The sequence below is a fragment of the Glossina fuscipes genome, unplaced genomic scaffold (genome assembly GCF_014805625.2).
Source record: "Glossina fuscipes isolate IAEA_lab_2018 unplaced genomic scaffold, Yale_Gfus_2 1, whole genome shotgun sequence".
NCBI lineage: Eukaryota > Metazoa > Arthropoda > Insecta > Diptera > Glossinidae > Glossina > Glossina fuscipes.
This window is the reverse complement of record NW_023998415.1, coordinates 25,780,204-25,804,873: the sequence shown is the minus strand read 5'-3', so window position 1 is coordinate 25,804,873 and position 24,670 is coordinate 25,780,204. Positions and strand designations below refer to the sequence as shown.

Below are 24,670 nucleotides of genomic sequence, written 5' to 3'. Positions count from 1 at the left end.
ATTTTATCTTACTTCCTTCCTTATCTAAAGTAAACCGTTCTTCGTTTACTTGAAGGATGACGTTTTTCCGCGTGTTTTATTGAGTTATAAAATAATCTGTTAAAAAGGGGTTCATGTGCCCCAGCACCAGTTAGTAATTTCTCGGATATTGTTTTTAAAATTTTTGCTTAAAACTAAAAAGTTTAAAATGAAAGAAAGCTGGATCACTTCTCCCATCGAGAGCGTTCGATAAATTGAACTATTTTGTGGTAAATTTGTTTACCTCGTGCGTGAATTTTGCCATGTTTCTTACCTGAAATCAACTTTTAATGAGAACGGTACTAAGGCTTGAAACGACTACTACGTTACGTTTACTACAGTGGTTGGGAATTGTTAGAAGTAAAAGCTTTAAAAACAAAACATAAAAATAAGGATTTCCAAGGCACTCTTATACATATGAAAAGAACAGATCTTCCTAACTGCTAATGTAATGAAAATCTCTCCAAATACTGGTAACACATGTTAGACCGATAACTGGTTATCGAATAATTGCAAAATTTAATATACTCTCAATGTTCTCCCCTACCCGGTGTAGAAGAGAGCATTGAGATTTTTGCCTCAATGCCTCTCTCGGTTTTGCCTTACGAATAGGACGAACACATGCACTAGAATCGGCATCTGCGTGTGTGTGTGTGTGTGTGTGTGTAGGCTTGAAAATAGAAAAATATGTTTACATACAAAAAAAAAAAAAAGAAAAAAATCACTGAACTGCAAGCTATAATGCATGCGTGCATAACAGTGCCCTAAAGAGTCATGGAAACCTGATTGCCAGCCATTCAGCGTAAAGAAACCAAAACACTTACGGTATTGAAAAGAAGCAAAAGAAATGTTAATGTGTGCAAGTGTGTATTAATAACAGAAATTGATGGTGATAGTGCGGCAAAGTTGAACTTCTCCATATAGTCAGTCTGAACCCAGTTACAGTTAATATGTTAGCAAGAAATACGGGCTTTTGTTTGCGCGGTGTTACTGACAACGAACAAAAACCGCGAACCAGAAATCAAGTCGGTGCCAATTGAGACGATAATCAGCACATATTGAAAGACATTTCCTTCTTCTTCTTCTTACTATTATTATTATTATTATTATTGTTGATAAATGATTGATTTTTTTCAGCTGTGCTTTAAAAGACAAAAGTGAGATGAAAATTCAATGTTACTGAAATTCTGCCTTAGACCTGCAAAGCTTTTTCAGTTAGAAATTTTTGCCACTTGACAGCTATCATTAAGTAGGATACCTTAAGAGGTTACAGAATTTATTGAATAAATTTTATCTTACACTTCCAAAATTTTCTTTGCTTAAAATTTTAAAAGAATTTCATAAAAATGTGGGAAAAAAAACATTCAAGTTATCGCAGAGCTAAAGTGTTATATTGTAATAACGCCAACGCTGATTGCACTGAATGCAGGTGTATACTTGAAATTGTCGATTTTAAATATACGAGTTGTCATATGAATTTTTTGGAAATTTATAAAAGTTTTTCTAATATCGTTATGCCTTGCACCACATCTTGTACAACTGTATATTATGTTTGTACGAATTTATGCATTACCCGTTCAGACTTGGGATAGACCCATCTTTCCTGAATCATTATCTGAATCGATTCAGATTTGTCTGTCCGTCTGTCCTTCTTGTTTTCTTCTATTCAACCTACAGTATGCCTTAAGATATTTTGATAAAATTTAGTAGGCAGATGGGCTTTGATCCAAGGACAAATGTCGTTGAAAACAGTTTGGATCGGACCACTTGTTCAATCGCTTCGCATATAACATCTTATTTTGAAAAGTCGTTAATATGAATAGCTATGAAAATGTGTAGGATATTTAATGATGCGCTGTGGCCTACTATAGTGTTTCATATATTCATTCAGTATAGTGTTTTCAGCGGTGTTCAAAACATAGGAATAATTTTATTTGCTTAAACCCCTTTTTTTTGTATCGATTACTCAAACTTAGACGATTAAACTGCGGCTATCCTAAAGCATATGCATAGGTTTGTGTACTTTATTTGAATGCAAAATAGATTTCGATATACATGTACTACCGTATATAGTACGATATTTGAAATCGTATTCGTTTGAAATATGACAGTACCTAGTATGTAAACACATTAAGTTAAAAGCATAAGTATTCACTCTACCCTGGTTTTTTACTGATTATGAATGCAAGATCGATATTTTTTTTATTTTTATTTTATTTTATTTTTTTTTTTGATAATTGTAAGCGGTTTCAGACATAAATTTCTAATTTAGTCTAATAAGAACGAAATTTAGCAAAGCAAAATAAGTGATCCTGTTTTCATCAGAGGGACATACGGATAAACGCATAAAGGCTGCTTAAAGGCTTTGGTAGATGTGATAATCAAAGCATTTCCAATTTATTATTCGTGTCTTTGCCTCCAAGAAGAAGAAATGCACTCTAAATGGGAAAATTTTCGAAATACGAAAATTGCATAGTTTTGTGGTAGCGGAATATGTTAGTAACGAAATGCTTAGGTAGATTATAATTTTTCACATGGAAATGTATTTTTTCTCGGCCAGCGCACTGAATAGACGACGGACAGATAGATTGTCACAAATTTATAAATGATATTAATCGGTGCATATAATGTGATTTAGGTCGGTCAAACGATCCTATCGTCTAACCTGCCTTGATCACAGAACCAGTCAAGAGAGAAACCCAAATTTTTTGAGATGGTCTTGCTGGGAAACCTAGTTATCTCAATGCAAATCGAAAGATTTTTTTCGACAGTACGAATATACAGTTTAAGAGTGTATTTTGAAATGAATTCATGAATTGAAATCCTCCTAAATTGAATTCAGTATTTTCTCATCTCTCTAATGCAGAAAAAACAAGTCTGAGAAAACTATACTCGACTTGAGTTGGATCTCAACTCCTGAGAATCTCAAGGAAAGAACATAATCCGTCAACATTTTTTTTCTCTTTAGTGCTTTATTAATTTTACTCTTAGTTAATTTCGGCTTACTTTGTTATGCACAAATATTTGCCAAGAATTAAGTAAATTTTTAATGCAAAATGTTTCAAAGAAGTTCTGGAATGCATGCAATACGTTCAATCTTTTGTCAAAGGAAATATTCGATGGCTATATAGAGCACGAAGTGTCTTGGCAGTGATATTTATTTGCAAACAAATGTTATAAGTAAATAAAAAAAATTTACTTCCTTTGATCGACAGTTTCTAGAGATGAAGGAGGATTTCATATCATTATAGCTTACGTATAATGTTTAAACAGTTGAAAGCAAAAATACTTTGGTCTTTTGTGTGTCTTGCTAAGCAATTTTGTGTTGACATCTCTGCCATCACAATTAAATGTGCACAAGAAATAGCTACACAACTTATCCGACTCGGAATTTCTCGCAGGTAAAGAATATAAGTGCGCGAAGTACATTTATAATATTATGATGGGAATGTAAAAATGTCTCTCGTAAGATTGAGGAACAAGCAAGACATAAATGTCTCCCTTTCGTGCTGATCACGATCATCGATCCATATCTCTAAGAGATGTAAAAATTCAAAAATTCAACGTACGTCGTGCAATAGACATACTACAAGGAAAAAAGCTATGTTCCTTGAGCAATCATTTTCATTCGACCTTCTTAAAATACACGCTTACGATTTTTTACGACAGACAAATGCTACAAAAACATTGCCATATTTGATTATATGAGTTTTCATGAAAACTAATCGATTTTCCAAGAAACACAACTACAAAGAAAGACGAAACGAAGAACGCAATCACGACGCTTTAACTGCCTCATACAATTGAGGACTTGGGAAAAGATGAACAACAATTAGCGGAAATTTAGTGGAAAAAGAGATTTACATAACGATGGGGCGATGAATTTAGGTAACGGTATCTTGCTTGTCAAAAGGTATACAAAGAGATCTTTTGCAGAAGACATATTAGAGTCGCGTCAAGCGAGTTGAATGGCAATATTCGAACGATCAATACCAGAATGACAATTAAGGCGTTGTAATTATAGGTTCCTGTAGATAATTTTGTAGTAGATCTCCTAAGAATTATAACAAAAAAAAAAAAAAAACCTCTGCTATCCTAAAAATCACAATTTAACGGTACGCCCTTAATTTCAAACGGAGTTGAATAAAAACCGTACACACACACGCACACTCTACACCGCTTCGCTTAATACAGTAATTCAGATAACAGGTTTTTAAAATCAAACGCTATATGGGAAGTGGTCGCAAAAGTAATACAATCCGCACTGTACTGAGTAGGGTTCTTCCTTAGGCAAAAACAGGTCAGGGTAACAAGTTTTATCAAGTGGCGACATGTTCGTTGAACACAAGAAAACAAGACAGACAAGCGGATAGATAATCTTAGACCGTTTACGAAAGTGATTCTGAATCGACCCGTATAATAAAGCCTCAGCCTCAAATTCTTGTCGGTGTTGCATACATGCGCACACGCTTAATATATGTTTGTATCAAAAATGTTTTCTGGTATAAAAATGCGAGACAACAACAACAACATCAACAACAACACGGCAAAGGAACCAATAACATAGTTATAGTCCTACATTTGTAATTTTTATATAATAAAATAAGAAAATTATATTCGGTCATGACCGAATATTTTATACTCATCGCCGTGGCCCTAAAAAAAAGAAAAAAAACTAAACTTTTCTACTTTGTGTAAGTGGGCGGGCGCGGTTAATTTATTGTATTTAGAGAATAAAAGTAAAAATTTGTGTGGTGCAGTGAAGCAAAGCAGTGATCGACCGCAACAGCGCGGTCGCCATTTGCAGCGCAGTCGGCGGTTTTATAGATGTAATCCTGCAGTTGAGTTTTTTGTTGTTGTAGTTTTGAATCCGTAACCTTGTGGTTGTAATTATATAATTGCTGTCTTACAGTTGTAGTCTTGCAGCAGTGGCTTTTGTGGTTGTAGATTTGTAGCTGTCCTTTTGTCGCTATGTCTTTGTTGCCGTCGTCGTTGTGTATGTGTGTGACGAGATGTGTTCTATTCGTGTAACACGGTGAAAAGAATAGAAAATGCAAGGAAATAGGGAGACGGTGGCCGCAATCGATGAGTGTTACGTCTGTTATGCCGACTGAGCATTCACTACAGCTACGACTAAAGACAATTCTACCGCTCTTGAGAATTGCACCTGCAAACACTGCCTTGGAAATCGCGTTTATTACCCATTCGTCTATGCAGGCATAAGCTTAATACCGTATAGATATTCCCAACAGATATTTATGAATTGAATGATTTTTTCGTGAAGCGAAAAAGTACGCCTCTAGTGAATCTGTGATCCTTTTTTTACTTCAAAATATCATGCGCATTAATATTTTTCTTTCCTGCAGTAAATTCATTCTAAAATTCTATTACGTTCGTCTTCCTTAGTTAGTTTATCAATGTAAATTGACAAAAAATTTCGGGAATGCAAGCTGCTGCGATCATAGTGTGAGGCTGATGGTATTTCGTATTATTATTGAATGCAGTCGCTCGCTAGACTTTTTCGTCTTTTTCCGTTACATTATACGATATTTGAAAATTTTGAACTTTAATATTTTCAAGAGTACAAGATTATGTGCCATTCTGGTCAATCATATAACAATGATGGAAAGAAATAAATAATTTTCTCAAAAAAAAAAAAAAAAAAAAATAAGGAAAAAAATCAAATTGTAATTTATGGCTTGATTTATGCTGGTGGTTAAGAATCGATTATCTATAATCCACACATACTTACATACGAGTGAGTTATTTTATTTCAATTCGCTTTACTGCGCACAAACAGATATAATTTCATATTTTTCCAAATCATGTGAAAAATTGGCATTTAATTGATTTATATCGTACTGAGTTTGTTTTCATTTTTTTTCATTTTTGTTGTTTTTTACATATTTTTTTGCAATATTTTTTTGCAATTTTTTTTTTTTTTTTCTTTTTTCATCATTACTCAAAAATATTTTTATTTTTTCATTTTATTTAATAATTGTTGCGGCGGTGCATACTTTTGGTTTAAAATTGATTTTACTCTCAGGTACATATAGCGCCATCTTATTTTGTTTCTTAGCAATTATTCAAGAGACAAAGTAACTTTTGAGATTATTCGAGGGAAAATCACGTAAAACCCATAACTCGTGCTCTTCTAAAAAAAAACACCGAAAATAAATTCATCCTTTAGTTAACTATTGCGTCTGGACGGGACGAAAAAGCTTGAAGAGCACATAATGAAATTTGACGCGACGTTTATAGTTATATACAAGGTAAGAGAGAGAGAAAGAGAGAGAGAAAGAAGATCGTTCAATAGGTTATGGATAACATATAAAAAGATATAAAGTTAAAGTAGAATTCGAACCCAACTCCAATTAAAATTAGAAAAAGTAAAATATCTTTGTGGATAGCTCCATCCATCCAAACAACCTAAACAAATTCAAATTCTCCTTTGCGGAACTATTTTTATCAAATCTTTCTAATTTGATACGATCGGGTAGATCAACTTTCGAAAGATTGCCACAAAAATATTTTACATTTTCCAATTTGGACGGAGGGGGCTTCCAAGTCCAACTATATCTTAAGCTTAACTGCTTCACAGGACAGAGCTGTGTTAGGGTAATCAGCAGATGGCTTAGTTATATTCGAAATTAACTTCATATTCTTAAAAACAAATGTATTCGTTACAAGATTGTATTGTGGATTGTATTGTATTTTTCTCCTTTCTGAATATTAAGGAATGCGCTCGAAACTTTTCTGAAACTTTTATACAATATTCAAGTTTCAATTAACAGGCAACGGGCAAGCGAACAAAGGATTCCGAAGTACATTTCCAGAGAAGATTCTCTGTTGAATTGTATATCAGCCACGACAGTGGACGATAGATACCGATAGTGCATTTGCATGAACAGGGTTACGACCATCAAACAAATTATTGTAAGCAATGAAATTGATTTTCGTCTGGCTGTCGAATAATCTCTCTTAAAGTGACAGTTTGGTGCGGTTCTTTTCACTGGCTTTATTTTGGCCTGATATACAGGCTATGGGTGCGGATGACATTTATTTTCAACAGGATGACGTCCCTTGTCTTATAGTCAGTTAATCAATAGCTCTGCTGCGTGATCGATTTTATTACTTTTATAATAGTGTGCTAATCTATTTGAAAGGGAAAACCACTGTAGCAGAATTTAAGCAGGCGTAGCTTTGATAGCTTCGCTTTAATGGCAAAGCAAGGCAAAACAGTAAAGTAGCAACATTCAGCGAGATTATTAAACATGTATGCATGTGGAAGTATGTGGAAACTTGCAACTGTCAAGGAATTCTGCTGCCCCTGCGGCCTATAAGTTGAACACAAGATAGCAAGCGGGACGTCCATCCATCCAGAAAACGATTCCGTATTATAATAAAAGTTGGTCACCTCTCAAGTCCTTCTGGGTATTTCATGCATCCGCACAAATTTATTACACTTTTACACCATAAGCTGTGTAGTTGTGTAAAAAAAACCACATATGAGAATTGTTGAAATTGTGTCTTGCGTGCTGTTTGGAAAAATCGTGTTTCGATCAAGGCGCGTGCGTACAAGTAGTAGTAGCTGGAATCCTGCCGTACTGCGATGAATTGGGAACTTTGCCTATATCCTTCTTGTGAGTCGTATTCCCTTAACATTATTTGGATATTTGTATTGAAAGGAATTAAGCGGTCATGTGTGAAAGAGCGTTTTTATACTCATCAACGGAGGATGAGGGGTATAGTCATTTTGTCAAAACGTTTGCAACGACCGGAAAAAAACTACAGAGACCCCATGATGTATGATATATTTTCGATCAGTATCGAATTCTGAATCGTCCGTCAGTCTTATGCAACTAATGTCAAGAGATTCATAATATAACTGTGCATCCTGAAGAGAGCGCTGCGTTTCTCCTCGTATCTTATACGTTTTAAAATGTATGAAGTTTGTCGTATGAATTGTATGATGATCGTTTCTAAAGGCGTTATATCTTTTTGGCCAACCAAATTGCAATGCATTTTGCCTAAAGTGCTCGGTGCATCATGGTCGCTTTAAGCTGAATATAGACTTCTTACCTGTTTCATTTCACTTTATACCGAACATAAATTTTGTAATAAACATAAATTTTAATTAAGCTAGTTAATGAATACACAAAGAACGAGTATTTTACCGATAAAATTTTATTTGATTTTTTTAAATTAGACAAAGACAAAAACAAACATGAAATATTAAATATGCCATCGCACACTATAACGGCAGCAACAACGAACGAAAATATTCAACCCATAATAAGGTTAATACTAGTAATAATAACAAGAATAATAATAATAATAACAATAATAATAATAATAGTAATAATATAAAGTTATAGAAATAGAGGAGAGAAGTGTAGTCAAAGGTGTAATGGAGTGAAATACACTTGTCTTGCAAAATCACGCAAATGACCTCATAAGCATGCGTAACGCGTTAGGTATCTCGTTTTTTCTTTCTTTTTTCTTTTTTTTAAGGAAAACATTTCAAGAATTTTAAACACTTCCATAAACTATGAATATAAAGAAGAAGAAAAAAGAGGAAAAGCTGAAATGTTATCGACAATTTCGTTGCTAATCATAATAATATTACATTTTGAAATAATTTTTAGTGATTTCTATACCCTACACCAATTATGGTACACACATTGTACATTAAGTTTGTGCGGATGAATGCAGCACCCAAATCCAGAATCATTTTCTGAATCGATGTAAGCTCGTCTGTCTGTCTGTCCATCCGTCCATTCCTCTTGTTTACTTTTGTCTAACCTACAGGCGGCAATTTTTGACATATTTTGATGGAATTTTGTACACCGACATGTTTGGGTCCATAAAGAAAAACGCTGTAGGAAATGTCTTGGCTCAAACTACTTACTTTTGCAACCACTTCCCGCGTAGCATCTGGTTTTAATAACGCGTTGTATGCACAACTCTATTAAGCGAAGCGGTGCCCTCTCTCTATCTTTCTCTCGTCGGTTTCTCCCTTTTCTCCTTCACTCATTCACCTTGCTTTGGTATGTATGAAAAAAAAAGCAACAGCACCACGCAACACCACCAGCTCTCTCGTATCAAAGTCTTCAGAAGGCAAGTCCTGGGGGGAAAGTAGCTCAAATTTTTATTGGTATTAACGTACATTGCTTAAGGAGATATTTCAAAATTTTCAACTAATTTTTCTATCCATGGTAAGGGATTTGGCAAATGTTTGCTGCACAAAAAATGTATTCTTGATTAATATCTTGATGAGAACAACACTGTGCTTAAATTTTTTATATACTATGATTTTCTATATCATCGACTCTTTCAAGTGTTCGATATTGGGTAAAATTAGTCCAGGGCCAGCTATTGCATCAAGCAAACTTTTGATACATGAATCATTTACAGTCACCGCACATTGTTATAATTACGTATGAAGTAGATAGTGCATCCGATAGCAAGCACTCTAAATAACTGCGACCGATCACTATCAGCAAATTAATTTTGCTAGAAAAACGGCTCATTGTTTACTTGAGCTGTTGTTAAGTCTTATTTCTCGAAATTTTGTTGTTTGCTCGAAGACATGTTGCCTGCTACATTTTCTTTTTTAAATAATTGGAAAAAGATTTTTTGACTTTGACAGAATCTGTATTCATCTACAGAAAGGCTTGAATATTAATAAATTTTTCTCTTATTTCACTTAGATAAATTACTTTGTTTTTTGGCAAACACAAAATGATATTTCCCTTTAAGTCGAACCTAATGATTTTACGTATTTTAAGAAATTATAGTTAATTTATTAGCTTGTTTGTGTTAAATGAAAGTTTCACTAAGAAAGGAAGAGAAAAGAAAAAAAATAAATATATATATATATATATATATATATATATATATATAAAACAAAATATAAGGCTTTTCACTATAGTGGCATTACGAATTTACTAATCATTGTTTTGGTTAATCTCTTAACGGTTATCTTTTGACGGCTTGTTGTTGTCAGGCTTATCTAATTTATGTTTAACTAAGAATTCTAAACAGAAAATTCGATTTGTTTTTGAAGTTAGCATAAAATTAAAAAAAAAAAAAAAACGAACAAACAAATGCAGTAAATGTAAGTACATATCTTATTTTTTTCAAATTGAGTAATCTTTACATTCATTCATTAAAGTATGTAGCGTTTTGAGTTTTAATTTCTTTTTTTTTTTAAATTTATCTTTCTTTTAATTATACTGGAAAGTGTTTGCCGCATCCAATAACTGACATAACGTCTCATCTTCTCCATTAAACACTTGCTAATGCATCGTTCAAGTTGATCATAAAAGACCATATAGTCGAAGAATTTTGTTCAGTTACACGGCTATGGAAATTCACAAAATGATTATTGTTTTTACAGTAATTTTTTAAAGCGTTTTTTCTCTTCTTTCTCTTTTTCCAAAAATCGAAAGCAAAAGCAGTTTCTATGTAAAGTTAGCCCTACACATCAAAGAAAACAAAAATAGTTTTTGAAAAATTCATGCCTCAGCTCACCCAGTAGCTGACTTAGTTCAACAGCGGATATTATCGAGTGAGTGTAACACGGGCTATAAACAGCAAACTGATAAGTTTCCCATCGTATATATGCGCAGAATTTTGAACGAATTGTTAACACTAAACACGACCAGAAGCGATTTAACTTAATCATCGGAATTGTGATCTTGCAGCCCATTAACAGCAATAAATAGTGCTTGCAACGAAATCAATCACAGGTTTGGTAGACCTACAGGTATAAAAAATGTTGAACGAAAACAGGCTTTCGGATAAATAACAAAATAACAAATGGCGTATGGGTTTAATTTAAGTATATGAAAATTTGTGAAAGTTATGTATTGTATAAATCTTGTTGTCAACGTCTTTGACGAGACAGACTTCGTATAATTAATTTGACAGGCTTGACTTTAAGTGAATTAGTATCGCCCTTCATCAGTGTGCGAAAAATACAAACAAACTCCAATAGTAATGGTTGCAATTGTTTATGGCAGCCTGCCAGTACCGTTAAGTGTTGTACATATAGGAAAGAAGAAAATATTAAACACATATATATTATATATAATGCAAAAAAAGTATGTATATATAAATGAATAAATGAAAGGAATTACTTTAAGACTTAGTTAGTAAATAACGAAATTTCCCGCTTAGGAGCGAAAACATCCTCCAAGTAGGGCCGGTAGCATACGCATTATATCGTTTGGAACTTTAACGACACTATCGTATATTTAGGCTTATTTAAGATTAACAAGTAAGGACATTATAGTCGGGCAACGCGGACACGCCCTACACCCCTTTGCCTAGTATATTTGTTTGCTCGATTTGCTAACAATACACCAAAGAGTACACATTATTTTCGAGCAAAACCAGAATAGCCCGCATACTGAAAAGTTAGATTTTCTAGGTCTGAGTATCAAATTTCATCAAAATATCTTAAAAATTGCGACCTGCAGCTTAAATATAAATTTATATGGATAGACATCAGACGGATAGACAGGCTTAGACCGCGGTTACAAATAGTTAGAAAGTGGTATACGAAATTTGGTGCAAAAAATTTTAGCCGTGAAAACTAAAAAATTCACATACGTCCATCCGTCTCTCGCCAAAACAAGCAAAGCAATCATTTTCAACTTGAGCTGAGATGCTTTACCGCACCGCGGATGTTTTCCAGATCTGGGTCCTTCCGATTACCACCTTTTCAGATCGACGCAGTTATATTTAGCCGGTCAGCGGTTTACCGAAGTTAAAGATATGCGAAAATGAATCGATGACTGTTTCACCGCAACATCGGCGAGTTTCTGGCCACACGGTAAATAAATAAATGAAAACGGAACGAATTCATACCCGAATCTATTAGTCTAATAATAAAAAGCGCATAACATCATAAAAAAAAGAACAACCAATGTTCTATACCAATGGAAGGGAGACACGCTGAAATGGCCAAACCGACTGAATGACCTCCGGATGAAAAGGCACATCTATGCGATTGAATTTTGTACTGACGGTTACGGCTAACAATTGATTGCTAGCGAAGAAATGCGATGTATTTAAAGGCCGTAAGAAAGCGCAAGTTTTTTCGCATAATACGCAATACCGTTATATAAATTATTTACATATGTTTTTGTATTTGTTTAGTATCTACGTTTATTGCTTTTCTCGATTTTTACCAGGATAGCGTCCGAAATTTAAGGGAGGGACATGTTCAGAAACTATTCTTAATTTTCTAACACTTGTATGTGTAAACACTTGCAATAAATCACTCCGCTTATATTCACGCTAAATCTAAAAAAAATAAAAAAAACCGATATATATATAAATATATATACAAATATATATATTCGTATAAATAACAGAAGCAAGAGAGGAGAAAAAATCGAGTACAAAATTCAAGATGTTGTTGACATTGCATGTTTTTGTTCTTGTCATGTGTTACAAACGTACACAAATACGCTTACATATACACGCGGGCGCGCGTGTGCATACGCATACACACATTAACATTCAATACGCTATAAAGGAAGCTTGGCTTACAATTTGTCCGTCCGTCTGTCCGATAGTCTGTTAGTTTGTTCGTGTTGACTGGCATCAAACGATGTCACTCTAACGCCGTAAACGTAAGCCTGGTTGTATAACATGACATTAATGCAGAAAATCCACTTTTTGCGTTTATATGTTCATGTATACGTGCATTTATGTAACAAACTTCTACTTGATACAAGGACTAGTATGCCAGGTGATCTTGTGCACTGATTAGCTGAGACATGCAACATAAGCAAAACGACAGTTACAATAACACATACAAAAAAAAAAATAAATAAATAAATAAATAAATAAATAAAACCTCATAAGAAAACAGAAAACTACATTTTGTTTTCTCATATTAGACTAAAGCAGAAAACATATGCCTCAACTTCAACAATCCAAAAGCTAACTATATAGCGCTATATGTGTCATCTGATGGGAAAGTGAAAATTCCACACTTTTCTAAACAAAAGCTCGGAATTCTTAATAATTTCATACCAACATCTCTCATTCAATGGTATTTTGTGCGTTGGGTGCAGAAAAAAAGTCAACAAAAAAAAAACTTTAGCGAGAAGAAAGAAATAAAATAAATCTACTCAGCTGTGGCTGAAGCGTTCGTACCCACCATCTTCATCTTAAAGAGGACTAAAGGAAAATAAATTTCAGTACTCTATAATAGAGGATGAGTGGGCGTAGCCGATCTTTTTCATTTTTTTTTTTTTTTTTTTTTTTTTTGAATATACTGTAGCCATGTATAAGTAAGTTTTTGTATTTTGCTTGCTTTTGAACAAAAAAAATGTTTTGTTCAGTGTGCAGAGGTGTCAACATCAAACTGCGTGCAGGAACTTCCGAGGTTTACGATAAACTCAAAGCCAATATCTTCATTTTTGCGGCATGTAAAATGTTTAACACAGACATTACACGGACGCAGGGACCTACATGCATATCAATAGTATGCATAAATTTTACGATCTCTGAAGTCCGCTTATCGACGTTGCGAGCTTTTTGTTTAATTAATAAAAAATTGACCAATGTTTAGCTTAGTAACACGGAAAAGTGCTAAATATTAGTTTCGAGGGAAAGTTCTGACGTATTTTAAATAGTCAGGTAATTTTTCTTGTAAATAAAAGAACCATCTGGCAAGTGAGTTATTTGGATTTTTTTTTTTTTGTTTTTGTTTTGTTACCTGCTGTATAGTATAAAAGGAATCTTCTTTTTACCGTTCATCATTTACTTGTGATATTTAAAGTGAAAAACATGTCAGTAGATAACACATGCATTTTGTATGAATTCCAAAAAGAAAGCAACGCATCGCTTGCGTGTAAAAATTTATGTGCGGTATTTGGAAAAAATATTTTATATATTCGTACTTGTCAAAGATGCTTGAGCAAATTTCGTTCCGGGGATCTGAGCCGCCAAGAGAGTGATCGATAATGATGTTTTGCGATCCATGTTGGAAAATAATGCATATTTAACAAGTCGATAAATTGCAGAAGAGTTAGGCATTCGTCATACAACTGTTGGAGATCACATTAAATCTCTTTGATTTGCCTTAAAGCAAAGTACATGAATAAAATACGACAGAACTTTACCTCCAACCTATTAGTAAAGCCATAGACCCAGGTGGTTGTATAGCGATTGTTAATAAAGGTCTGAATATATATATAAATATGAATCCTAATGCCACAACCGCTGAAGAAAATCAACGTAAACAAGGAAGAAAATTTCATTCGGTCGTGATCGAGTCTTTTATAGCCATCACAGTTATCCTAAAAAAAGACGAAGAGAACTACATTTTCGTTTTCTATAATATTGGGCGGATGCGGCTGATTTTTTCTATTTTTAGAATAAAAGCGGAAATTTTTATGATGCATGTGTTGTAGTTTATGAGTAACAAGCAAGAAACGCGCACAGCAAAAATGTTCACAATTTTTGTTATATAGACATGTGGGCGATGTAGGCGTTCTTTGAAGTTTCTGACATTTCGGATGGTCAGCCATTTTTCGTAACAGCACTTCTGGGATTTTTCCCAAACCTTTTTTGAAGTCAACTTTACACGATTAAGATAAGTATATATATATATATATATATATATATATATCTATATTTTATATAAGAATATGAGCAGAATCACAAGGACAGGTAGTCGACTATATGTAAATGTACATATGGTTTAGTACATTTTTAAAAATGGAGAACGATACGAATCATGAAATACTTCATTCCTTAGTCGCGCAACACCGATATATGAATATTCTCTTCGTATTCAGTTATGTGCAAATACTTCAAAACTGGATTTTTGTAAATATATAAAGCCATACCGATGCCGCAAGATGGAGTCTCCGGGCCTTTCTAAACTGTGTTTGAAAAATCTCATCGATTCTGTTGCAGATTTTAATAAAGCATTTTCATCATAAACGCTGCGAATTTTTTCTGAAACCTGCAATTAGTTATCGCTTTCACTTATCCTACTTATCTACGGACTGCCCGTTTTCATACGGCTTGACAAGATCAATTCCAGTGAAATAACGCAGCCTTAAAACCACTTTTTCTGACAAAGTTTTTCTTTGGTTTAACATACAAAAGAGATTTGATGTCACAGGTGACCCGCTAGCTTGAACTGCCGCTTTCATTCAATATCAAATCTTATTTTGTTTTTGTTGAATTTTACCTACACTTCATAAGCAAGTTTGTCGCAAAACCATTACGTCCCTCGGGCGTTGAAGCCAGTTTTATGTGCGATAACATAAAAGAGTAAATAAATAAATAAAATAAAATCCTTGAGAGGCATAAAATTATTTAACTTTTATATAAGCCGAACTTGTTTTTAACCCAATAAGTTCCTCTTTCACTCCCTTGTATAGAAAAGCAAGAGATGTACAGCAATGCGTATTTCCAAGTTTACGATTGAGATTTCTTCGATTGCAAGTCCAATTTTGATAAAGGACAAGTATTAAGCATAAATTAGACGCCAACTTATAATTTTGGTTAGTTGTGTGATACAATTAAAATCAAATATATTTTATAGGGATTTTTGTTTACGGTTTACCTGGACGAACTCAAGTCTCAATAATTTGCTCTGCCTATGTGTTCGTCCTGTCGCTCGATGAAGTGACAAGACCAGCTTCAACTCTCATCTGGAAAAATAGCTCTGCACTTTAATTATTGGTAGCTTCATCGAACCTTGGTTTCGCTCACAGCTGCGAATAGAACCATTCGTGAACGACGGGATAAGTGCACGTAAATTTATATCTGACTTTTGAACGGATAACAAGTAAACACACTTTAGTAAGCTACGGATTAAATATCCTATACCGTTCTACCTACAGGGATTGATATAACGACTTATTAAAATAAGGCATTATATGGGAAATGGTTTCAATAATGTTCAGCTATTATCAAAACATGTAGATTGAATACAACAAGCGGGACGAACCCACGAGCTCAAGTTAATTCAAAAAATGGTTTTGAATCCATCCGTATAATAAAAGGTGGATCTATCTCAAGTTCTTCTAGGTGTTGCATATATTTTCATTCCGCTTTCATGTGTCCGATAAATGCTTTTACGATGCCAAGGCAATATGCTACAAATTCGAAGAACGAATAGAGTTACTGACTAGTATAAGGAGGAGGCGCGCATTGAAAAGGTTTGTGGAGATTTTGTATTTATTTTCGATGTTTATGTATATCTTATGAACATCATAAACTTGAAAATAGATAAGAGCTTTACTTCCATTCATTAAACTGAGAAAATATTTAATTGAAACGAAGTTGTGAGACGTTTGGCCCTTTAAATCCTGCTTCTTATATAATTTGGTTTTTGTGGCCACAATCAAAAAAAAAAAAAAATGTTCAATAAAACAGCCTTGATTCGCACATTACATGAAATGGATCACGATTGATTTATTTGGGGAAACTATTACTAAAGCAAATATTTAAGGAATATTCACAATAAATAAGAAATCACTTCAGCCAACAATGATTTTGTATTATGTTGGGTTTTCTCTGCGCTACACGTGAGTTTAATTAAAATATCGCATACCTTTTTGACTTGAATTTTCTGTGTGCATGTGTGTGTATGTGTTTTTTTATTGTTGAGTTTTTCATTTCTCAAGGCCTTATACCAATGGTTTAACAGAATTCTTATACTATTGTTTAGATTTGGATTTAAGTCAACTTGTGTGCCACCAATTGACCTTTTTTGTGCATTTTATAATATTCGCTTCGACAAGACATGATAATCGTTAAAGCAATTAACGAAACTGCACAAGAAAATTGTGTGTCTCCTATATAGAATTCGAAGCAATTAATTCAATTTATATAAATATAATATAAAGCAATAACAGAATTTCTGAAGTCAATCATAGGCGAAAGGACGGATGGACAGAGGAGTAAGCATGGGCTCTTGGGATAAAATTTTTATTGAAAATGATTTCTTGATGCTATGCATGGTATGAATCTTACGAAAAGTACATCTTCTTAGAAGATTTCATAACAGCGAAATGTTATCGAAATGTTCAATAAAAAATTTTTGTTACGATCTTTTGATCCGTAATAAATGCATTTTTGTCAAAGGTGTTTCATTAAAATATTATTTAAGACATCAATTTATATGATGAAATTACTTTTGCGCGTCCAAAAAAATTGTACTTGGCGGTGGAAAGCCGAAAAAAAAGAGATAGCGAAGCTGCACTAAAAGGAAACGTGGGAAATAGACATGAAATAACGAAAGCTAGTCGAATAAGGAAGGGATGAAAAAGCTCTCTCTCTCTCTCTCTCTCTCTCTCTCTATCTATCTATCTATCTATCTATCTATCTTTCTCTTTCTTTCTTTCTTGCTTCCTCTCACTGCCTCTTCAAGGAGAAACCAAAATTTGCGCAACGAAAATCAATAAATCAATCAATCAATCAAATACCTGCTAGAGTTGAGGATGCAAGTCTAATCTATAAGCAAATCGTCGAATATCTGCTAATGTTAAAGTATGAAGGATTGTGTTCATTTTTTATATGCTCTTTATACTTTATATTTTCTTTCTTTTGACAAGGTATGTACATATGAAACCGAAACATTTGTAAAGTAAGTACACTTTGACTGCATGCAAACGAGAGAATTATTTATATTTATTCAAAGTATAGTTTTTTTATTCATTTTAAAAACGGAAGAATGCACGGAACGGAAGAATATTTTACGAAAGTAAAAGACGTCATCTCTGCAACTATCTTTTAACTATAGTTTACTATTATAACTATGTATATATATATTATATAATTAAATATAGGCAGCCGGTAAGTTGTTACGAATTTAAGCAAAAAAAAAAAAAAAAAATTCAATTGCTCGAACGTTTTAAATGCAAAAACCGTAGTATCGTTAATCTCCATTATAATCCATAGTGAAAATAGTTAAATAATTACACAGACTTGCACACATACATAGGTGATTGCTCGTTGTTGAGGTTATGCTCGATTTTTGTAACTATGAAATCTCGATTAGTGTGGATGAGTTATTTGATTTGACCATACGACAGCAACGACTGATTGACTGAGGCCTGGAACATCTTGAAAAATACTAAATGAAAATTTTAATGAATATATGAATATGTATACATATATGCATACATGCATACATGCATAAAGAGATGAATATATAGATAATTATAAGTATATACGTACATATATATTTCTCGTCTCCGAACTTTCCAACCCACCCGTACTGTAATAAATTGAATGAAGTCAAACATTTGCCACAGTTTCATTCGTGCAAATGCAAGTAAGCCATAAAAATATTTAAAATTATTTTTCTTTTATACTTTAATTCAAATGCTAAAGTATCCAGGCTTTGTGTTGTTTTTATTTCTTATCGCCTACATTTTTACTTTTTTCATTTTTGTAAAAATAAAAATATAATTAACTAAATACCAGATATATATGTATATATACGCCAAGTGGTAGAAGGCGAACGGCGAATTATCATCATAGCTTTCGTTATTATTGTGTGGTGGCAACACCATTCACTTGCCACTTTAACCGCAACATTTTTTTGCACACAAACGCACACACAAACACACACACACACATATATATATATATATATATATATATATATATATATACGATAATGTTTTATCTGACCCAATAACGATCTTAATTTGTGTTTTTTACCACATTTACTTGAATTCGTTGGAATCATTGTTGTTGTGGTTGTTTAACTGCCATTATTATTCACCGAATAGAAAATGTAAAGGAAAACAACTACTATGACGGCTACTACCGTATTGTGACTTACGTATCTGCAGCTAGTGCTTATTAACCGTATTATCCCGCATCAAAATGTAAAATAAGCATAACATACATCTAACAAACAACAAACAGTATTTGTTCCTTTTGCTTTAGCCTCTGCATTCATTGAAGACGACATCGCCTTTTTCGTACTTTATGCAAATAAATCGAAAGTTTTGATCGTAGAAGAAGAATGGCAAAGCAATGCAACACGGGAACCGACAACAGGTTGTTAACACGAATGCTTGTTTTATTTTGTTTCTTCTGTTTAGACTTACGATTTGAATTGCTTTTCGCCATCATACAGTTAGTTAATGACTTTTTTACGTTTCAAAATGTGACCGCATTATAATAAAGATGTAGTGGTTGATTAATGATATAACAATTCCATCTTTTAAACTTAATTTCATACCTAAGATCGGAGTATCGATTTACATTATTGCGTCTATATAATAGGTGCATGCATGTATTTTGATCAGCGATATCTATTCGCGAAAATGATAAAGTAATGCGACATATCCAATGTATGCAACGGTCTTCACCCTTCACCCTCTGTTCCATTTAGTATTATTGAGTTATTCAGTACATTGAGACGCTAATCTTGGAACGCTTAGGGTTGCATTCTCGACATTCATTAGTTTTGTCGTTTGATTTGAAGAAATCTGCTACCGAAGACACATCGCACAATACTTTTAGAAGGTTATGGTGATGCTGCAAAATAATTATTTTAATAAATCCATTTAAAGTTATTCAAAGCAAGTATAGAAAAGATTCAATTCGACAACTTTAACCGACGCTAAAGTCTATTTCATATCTCTGACTGTTTTGTAAACAATTCTCCGCCGATTAATCACTTAACACTCGAGTAATTGAAAATAGCCTGGAGACGTATGCTCTGCTTGTGACTTACTATAAATAAAACTCGAAAATAGTCTTGGAAATGCAAACAATTTGCCTTGTTAAAAAAGAAAAAGAAGAAGAAGAACTATCCGCCTGAGTAGCCGAAGGCGAGGCATCTCGACTAGCAAGTCAATGGTCGTGGGTTCGAATCTCAAGTGCGGTAGGGTTTTTAATAAAAGCCGATAGCCTTAGATGCTAGTGCTTTTAAGAGTTTAGTCTTAGAATTTATTTCTCTGGCGAAATTAATAATAATAATAATAATAATAATAATAATAAAAAAGAAGAAGAAACGGTAAAAATATTATTGATGAGATTCGTAACATTGATGAAACGTTAAAATACATTTGAATCGTATATTGAGCGTTATCTTTAACTATGAGTAACGAACAATAATAATAACGAATATCAAGAGTTAATTATTTGCTTAATCTTGTTATTGCGTTCTTAACGAAATTCGTCAGTAATCTTCCTTTCGATATAATTTCAAGCACGTAATCAAGTCTTTTGCAGCTACTTACTGACATTTTAATGGTAGAGAATTCATTGAATGTGCCAATAATTAGTGATATTTTCAACTTTAAAATATTTTCGAAAAATATCATAGAACTTTTAATCTCTACAGATTTAAACATTTTTTTTTTTATTTTTTTTATTTGCTTCTTTTCATTTATTTAAATTGCTTCTGCTTTCTGTCAATAATCAAATATTTAGATTTCAGATATAATCAAGTATTAAACTATTCATAATGAAAATGTCAGCATATTTTTCATCTTTTTCTTTTTTTTTTTTTGTGAAAAAAGTTGAGAGAAGGTTTCGGTTCTTCTGTTTATACCCTACATAACTTGTGGTACAGAGTATATTAACTTAGTGCGGTCGTATGTAACACGCAGAAGGGCCCACCTTTTATTAAACCGATCGATTCAGAATCATTATCTCAATTGATCTAAGTCTGCCTGTCCGTCTGTCGGTTTGATGTCTGCGCATTTTAATTTGTGTTCAAGCTACAAGTTGTAATTTTTGAGATATTTGGAGGAAATATAGTATAGTGACGTGTGTTGGCCTAAAAACGAACGCTATCGAAAATAGTTCGCATCGGTCCATTGTTTCGATTACTCCCCACGCATATAACGCCCCGTTCTAAAAAGTCGATATTTGGAAAATAATTGTAATTTTTGAAAATTTCTCAGCAAAAGTGGCTAAATGGTAGCGTTTGGCCACTCTAAATTGATATGGAAACTTTGGACCGGCTGGGGCAATTTTTGAACTCCCTCATATAACAAAAACTGAAGCTCACACAGCAAAGAGGTATAATTTTAAAGGCATCGTGGTGAAAACTATAGCAATTTAACACCAAGAAATTCAATGTACCAAATTTGGACTCTGTCAACCTATTTTTTGGATATAACGATTTTCACGAAAGTTGACCCATTATAGAGCAGAAAAGTTCAAGTTGTAATAAGTAGTGATGAAAATTGACCCATAATGTTATAGTAATTTCGTACAAAAATGAACTCTACAAATTTTGAACCACCTACGTCTATTTTTGAGTCCTGCCATATGTAAAGATTACACTTTTACTACACTAGGCCCCATTAATACGCGCTTGAACAATTTGCCTTTATGTAGAAAAAACATATAATTTTTGTGTTCTAGAATAAAAATAAGAATTGCGTTAGACAATGTGGTGCAGAATGGTGTAATGTTTGGCGTCGCCCAGCTTTAATGTTCTTATTTGTTTTTTAGTATAAAAATTTACTAAAATAATGTTTGTTGATGGAGATTGAGCGAGAAATTTTTTTTAACGGGTGGCTGTGAGGATGTTTGCAATGAGCGATTACATGCTGCAATAATTTGCCCTCCCAATCCTCTAAATGGTTGCATTCATTCGATGCCGTTTAGGCACTGATTTACCCTTGACCGTTTTAAATACCTTCAGCATATCCCATGGGTGAACTACTTTAAAAATAAATCATCTTTGACTTATGCATTTTTTTATTGAAATCTAATCGTACGATGACGCGCTGTGGCTAATTGTAAGACATTCTTGCCATGACCGATTGCCATTTGTTTTGCTCTACACTCTTAGTCGATTAAAGCTGTGTTGAAAAGAGGTCTGACGACTCAGATAATCTAGATGGATAAGGGTTTTACCAGAAGCATTGCAAAACCTTATCGAACACAGTGGTATATATTTGGTTTAATAAAGTTTATACAAAATATAAAAAATTTTTTTTTTTTTAATTTCAATGAAAAATTAAACGCCACGAAGTTTTTCCTGTGCATAATAATTTCCTTTCTTTTGTTTTTTTTAAGGCATTAATGTCAAGTTGTCGCTTAACTAAATCCCATTAAATCTTCAGGTTTAGCTGTCTAATTCGAAGCGATTTATAAGAACAGCAATTGAGAGAAAACGTAATTTTGCTTTGTTATTATATTTTTAGTTAGTTATGTTCGCATTAATGAATTAAATAATGTGATCGTGTATATAAAAAAGAAAATGGAAATGAAAAAGGAAAAGGAAAAAATCGCTCGACTCTCTAAACTTAAATGACAACAAAATCCATCGTTTTCGTACACATTTTCCAATTCTACTCTTGTTCTTGTTTTTGTTTTTACTAAAATTTCCACACTAATGAGCAGAACTGTTGGTTATTGCTGCTGCCACCGTCAAATGCACAATCTACGTTTTGAAGGTAAGTGTAAGTGTTCACTTGCAACGAAGTAATGTTTTGCTTTTCTTTTCTTTTCTTTTCTATTTTTTTTATTTTTTTTTCGCTGTTTGTTTTCTCTGGATTGTTAATAAGAGTAAAACGCCTGTTTATTTAACTAGTGCTGAATAGTGTAGTGTGTGCTGTTGTTGTAAAAAAGCCTGACAGCAGCTCAAACCACCGACTTATAGAGAGAAATGGATAGACAAACAAAACACAATCATAGATACCGAGAGAATATAGTAGCACTGTAAGTCGAACGGACAGCCAGGCAGTCGGTCGCCGACAAGCATATGATTGTGTGGGCGGCGTATTAGCTTCAATCAAGAAATAAATAGAAAAACCATCACATACAGAACAACAACATATATCTACGCCAACCAAACTTTTGCAATTGTTATTAGTATTAGAAGGTGGTTGCATGTATATTGATAGTCTTTTCACTTGCAAAAGGGATTTATTGAGAAAAATTAGGTAGAAAGTGTGTTAATCCACTTATTTTCCATCATTTTCTGCAACATTTTACCGAATTTCTGGCAACATGGCGATATCGTGTCGAAGGAACTTGTATTGGTTAAGCAGCGATCCAATCATCGATCCGTTTTAGCATTTATTCACCCTTGCGAAGCTACATGACAGCCAAGCCATGCTGCATCGATTTGAACAAGTGCTAAGCAGAAGACGCCATATCTGGTGCGTACTCTAGGCGTGACAGAACTTCCCTTTCGAACTGCCACAGGGTATATTTGACAACTCTTGCAGCAAGTGGCCAAACTTGGTGGGCTTCAGCACAGCAGATTTCTTCAAATCAAGCAACAAAAGTAATTTTGAACGCTCCACGCGATTAGCGTCGGCACGCGATGAATAACTCAATAACATTAAATGGAAAATTGTCATTTCGTGTAGGGAAAGGTCAAAACTATCGAATTCAATCGTTATGTACAGTGGTATTTCCCATTTCCTTAGCATTTTTACCTGTGCAAGTCGCCTATCAAAATACATGCAAGCAACTAATAGTACTGAATATGATGGTATAAATATCATGTCACTGCATTTTGAAAAGCTTTAATCAATGCATTAGAGCTGATGTCTGTCTGCGCAGCAGAGTTTTGGAGAGCAATTATTGTTTAGCCACATGTGCATCTATAGGTACGTAAGTATAATTTCCTTGCAGTCTTTTCATGGGAATATACAAACACTTCGACGTCATTTAAAAAATTTCATGGGTATGGTATGTTATGTTTTCGTGAGCCTAGTTATATACAAAAATCAACACACAGAATTGTGAGAGTTAAAAAATTCGGCTCGAAGCCTACATATAGTTGGTTCGTTTTCGTACACTCACCGCTCTTATGCATTAGAGAATAAAGTTGGCAAGTTGGTAAGTAAGTAAAATCAATTGTTCGAAGACGAAAAAATCACAATTTCTTGTAAATTTTAACTCAATTTCTTATATGTGAATTCCATTGATTTTCTTAAGCAAGCAAATGCAAGTGTCTCTCGTTTAACAAATGAAGCAACCTGTGAGAAGTAGCTGACGAGTGGTCCGATCGGAACTATTTCTAATAGTGTTCGCCTTGGGTCGACCCCATTTAGGTTTAATAAATTTCATCAAAATATCCCAAAAAATGCGCTATTTGTGGCACATGGTACATTAAGTTTGTGCGGAAGCAATACAACACCCAAAAAGCCTTAAAAAAGATGCGCGTATTATTATACTGATCAACTTAGAAAATGATTCCGAATCCGATTGTCTGCCCGTCTCATACCTTTCCATGTATTTTCGTCGATAGCTAAATTTTTACGGCCTGGACACATGTTCACAATAGACTTTACACAGGCGGACATGCCTGATCAAGAATATATATACCCAGCGTGGGGTCTCTCAAACTTCCATCTCTGCATGCAAATGTTTTGATAAAATAAATACAAGCCTCGTTCTTCGGCAAGGCGTAAAAAAACGCTGTGTTGTTAAAAATTACCGAAAAGCGGACAGGACTTACCGGATTTTTTTGTGACTCAACAGCGTACTAAACGCGCAATTGTTAATTTTACACAACCAACAATAAAATTAATTAATAGAAATATATTTTCAACATTTGGCGTTTTAAGGGGGGCAAGTGAGCTCAGAAGTGTACTTGACTAGAGATACGCCTAAGAAAGTGTATTTAAGATCTATTACAGTATAAAATAAAAGTTCGAATGGGAAGTTC

At 33.7% G+C, this 24,670-nt stretch overlaps 1 protein-coding gene across 1 annotated transcript in view; it reads right to left on the bottom strand.

Annotated features, from left to right (window-relative positions):
• LOC119632563 (thioredoxin domain-containing protein 9-like) overlaps positions 1-24,275 on the bottom strand; it is a 29,903-nt gene extending 5,628 nt beyond the window's left edge. Inside the window, exon 1 of the mRNA XM_038025522.1 lies at positions 24,227-24,275. Within this exon, the coding sequence (XP_037881450.1) occupies positions 24,227-24,275 (49 nt within the window). The remainder of the gene's footprint in view (positions 1-24,226) is intronic.
• Between the last annotated feature and the right edge of the window lie 395 nt (positions 24,276-24,670).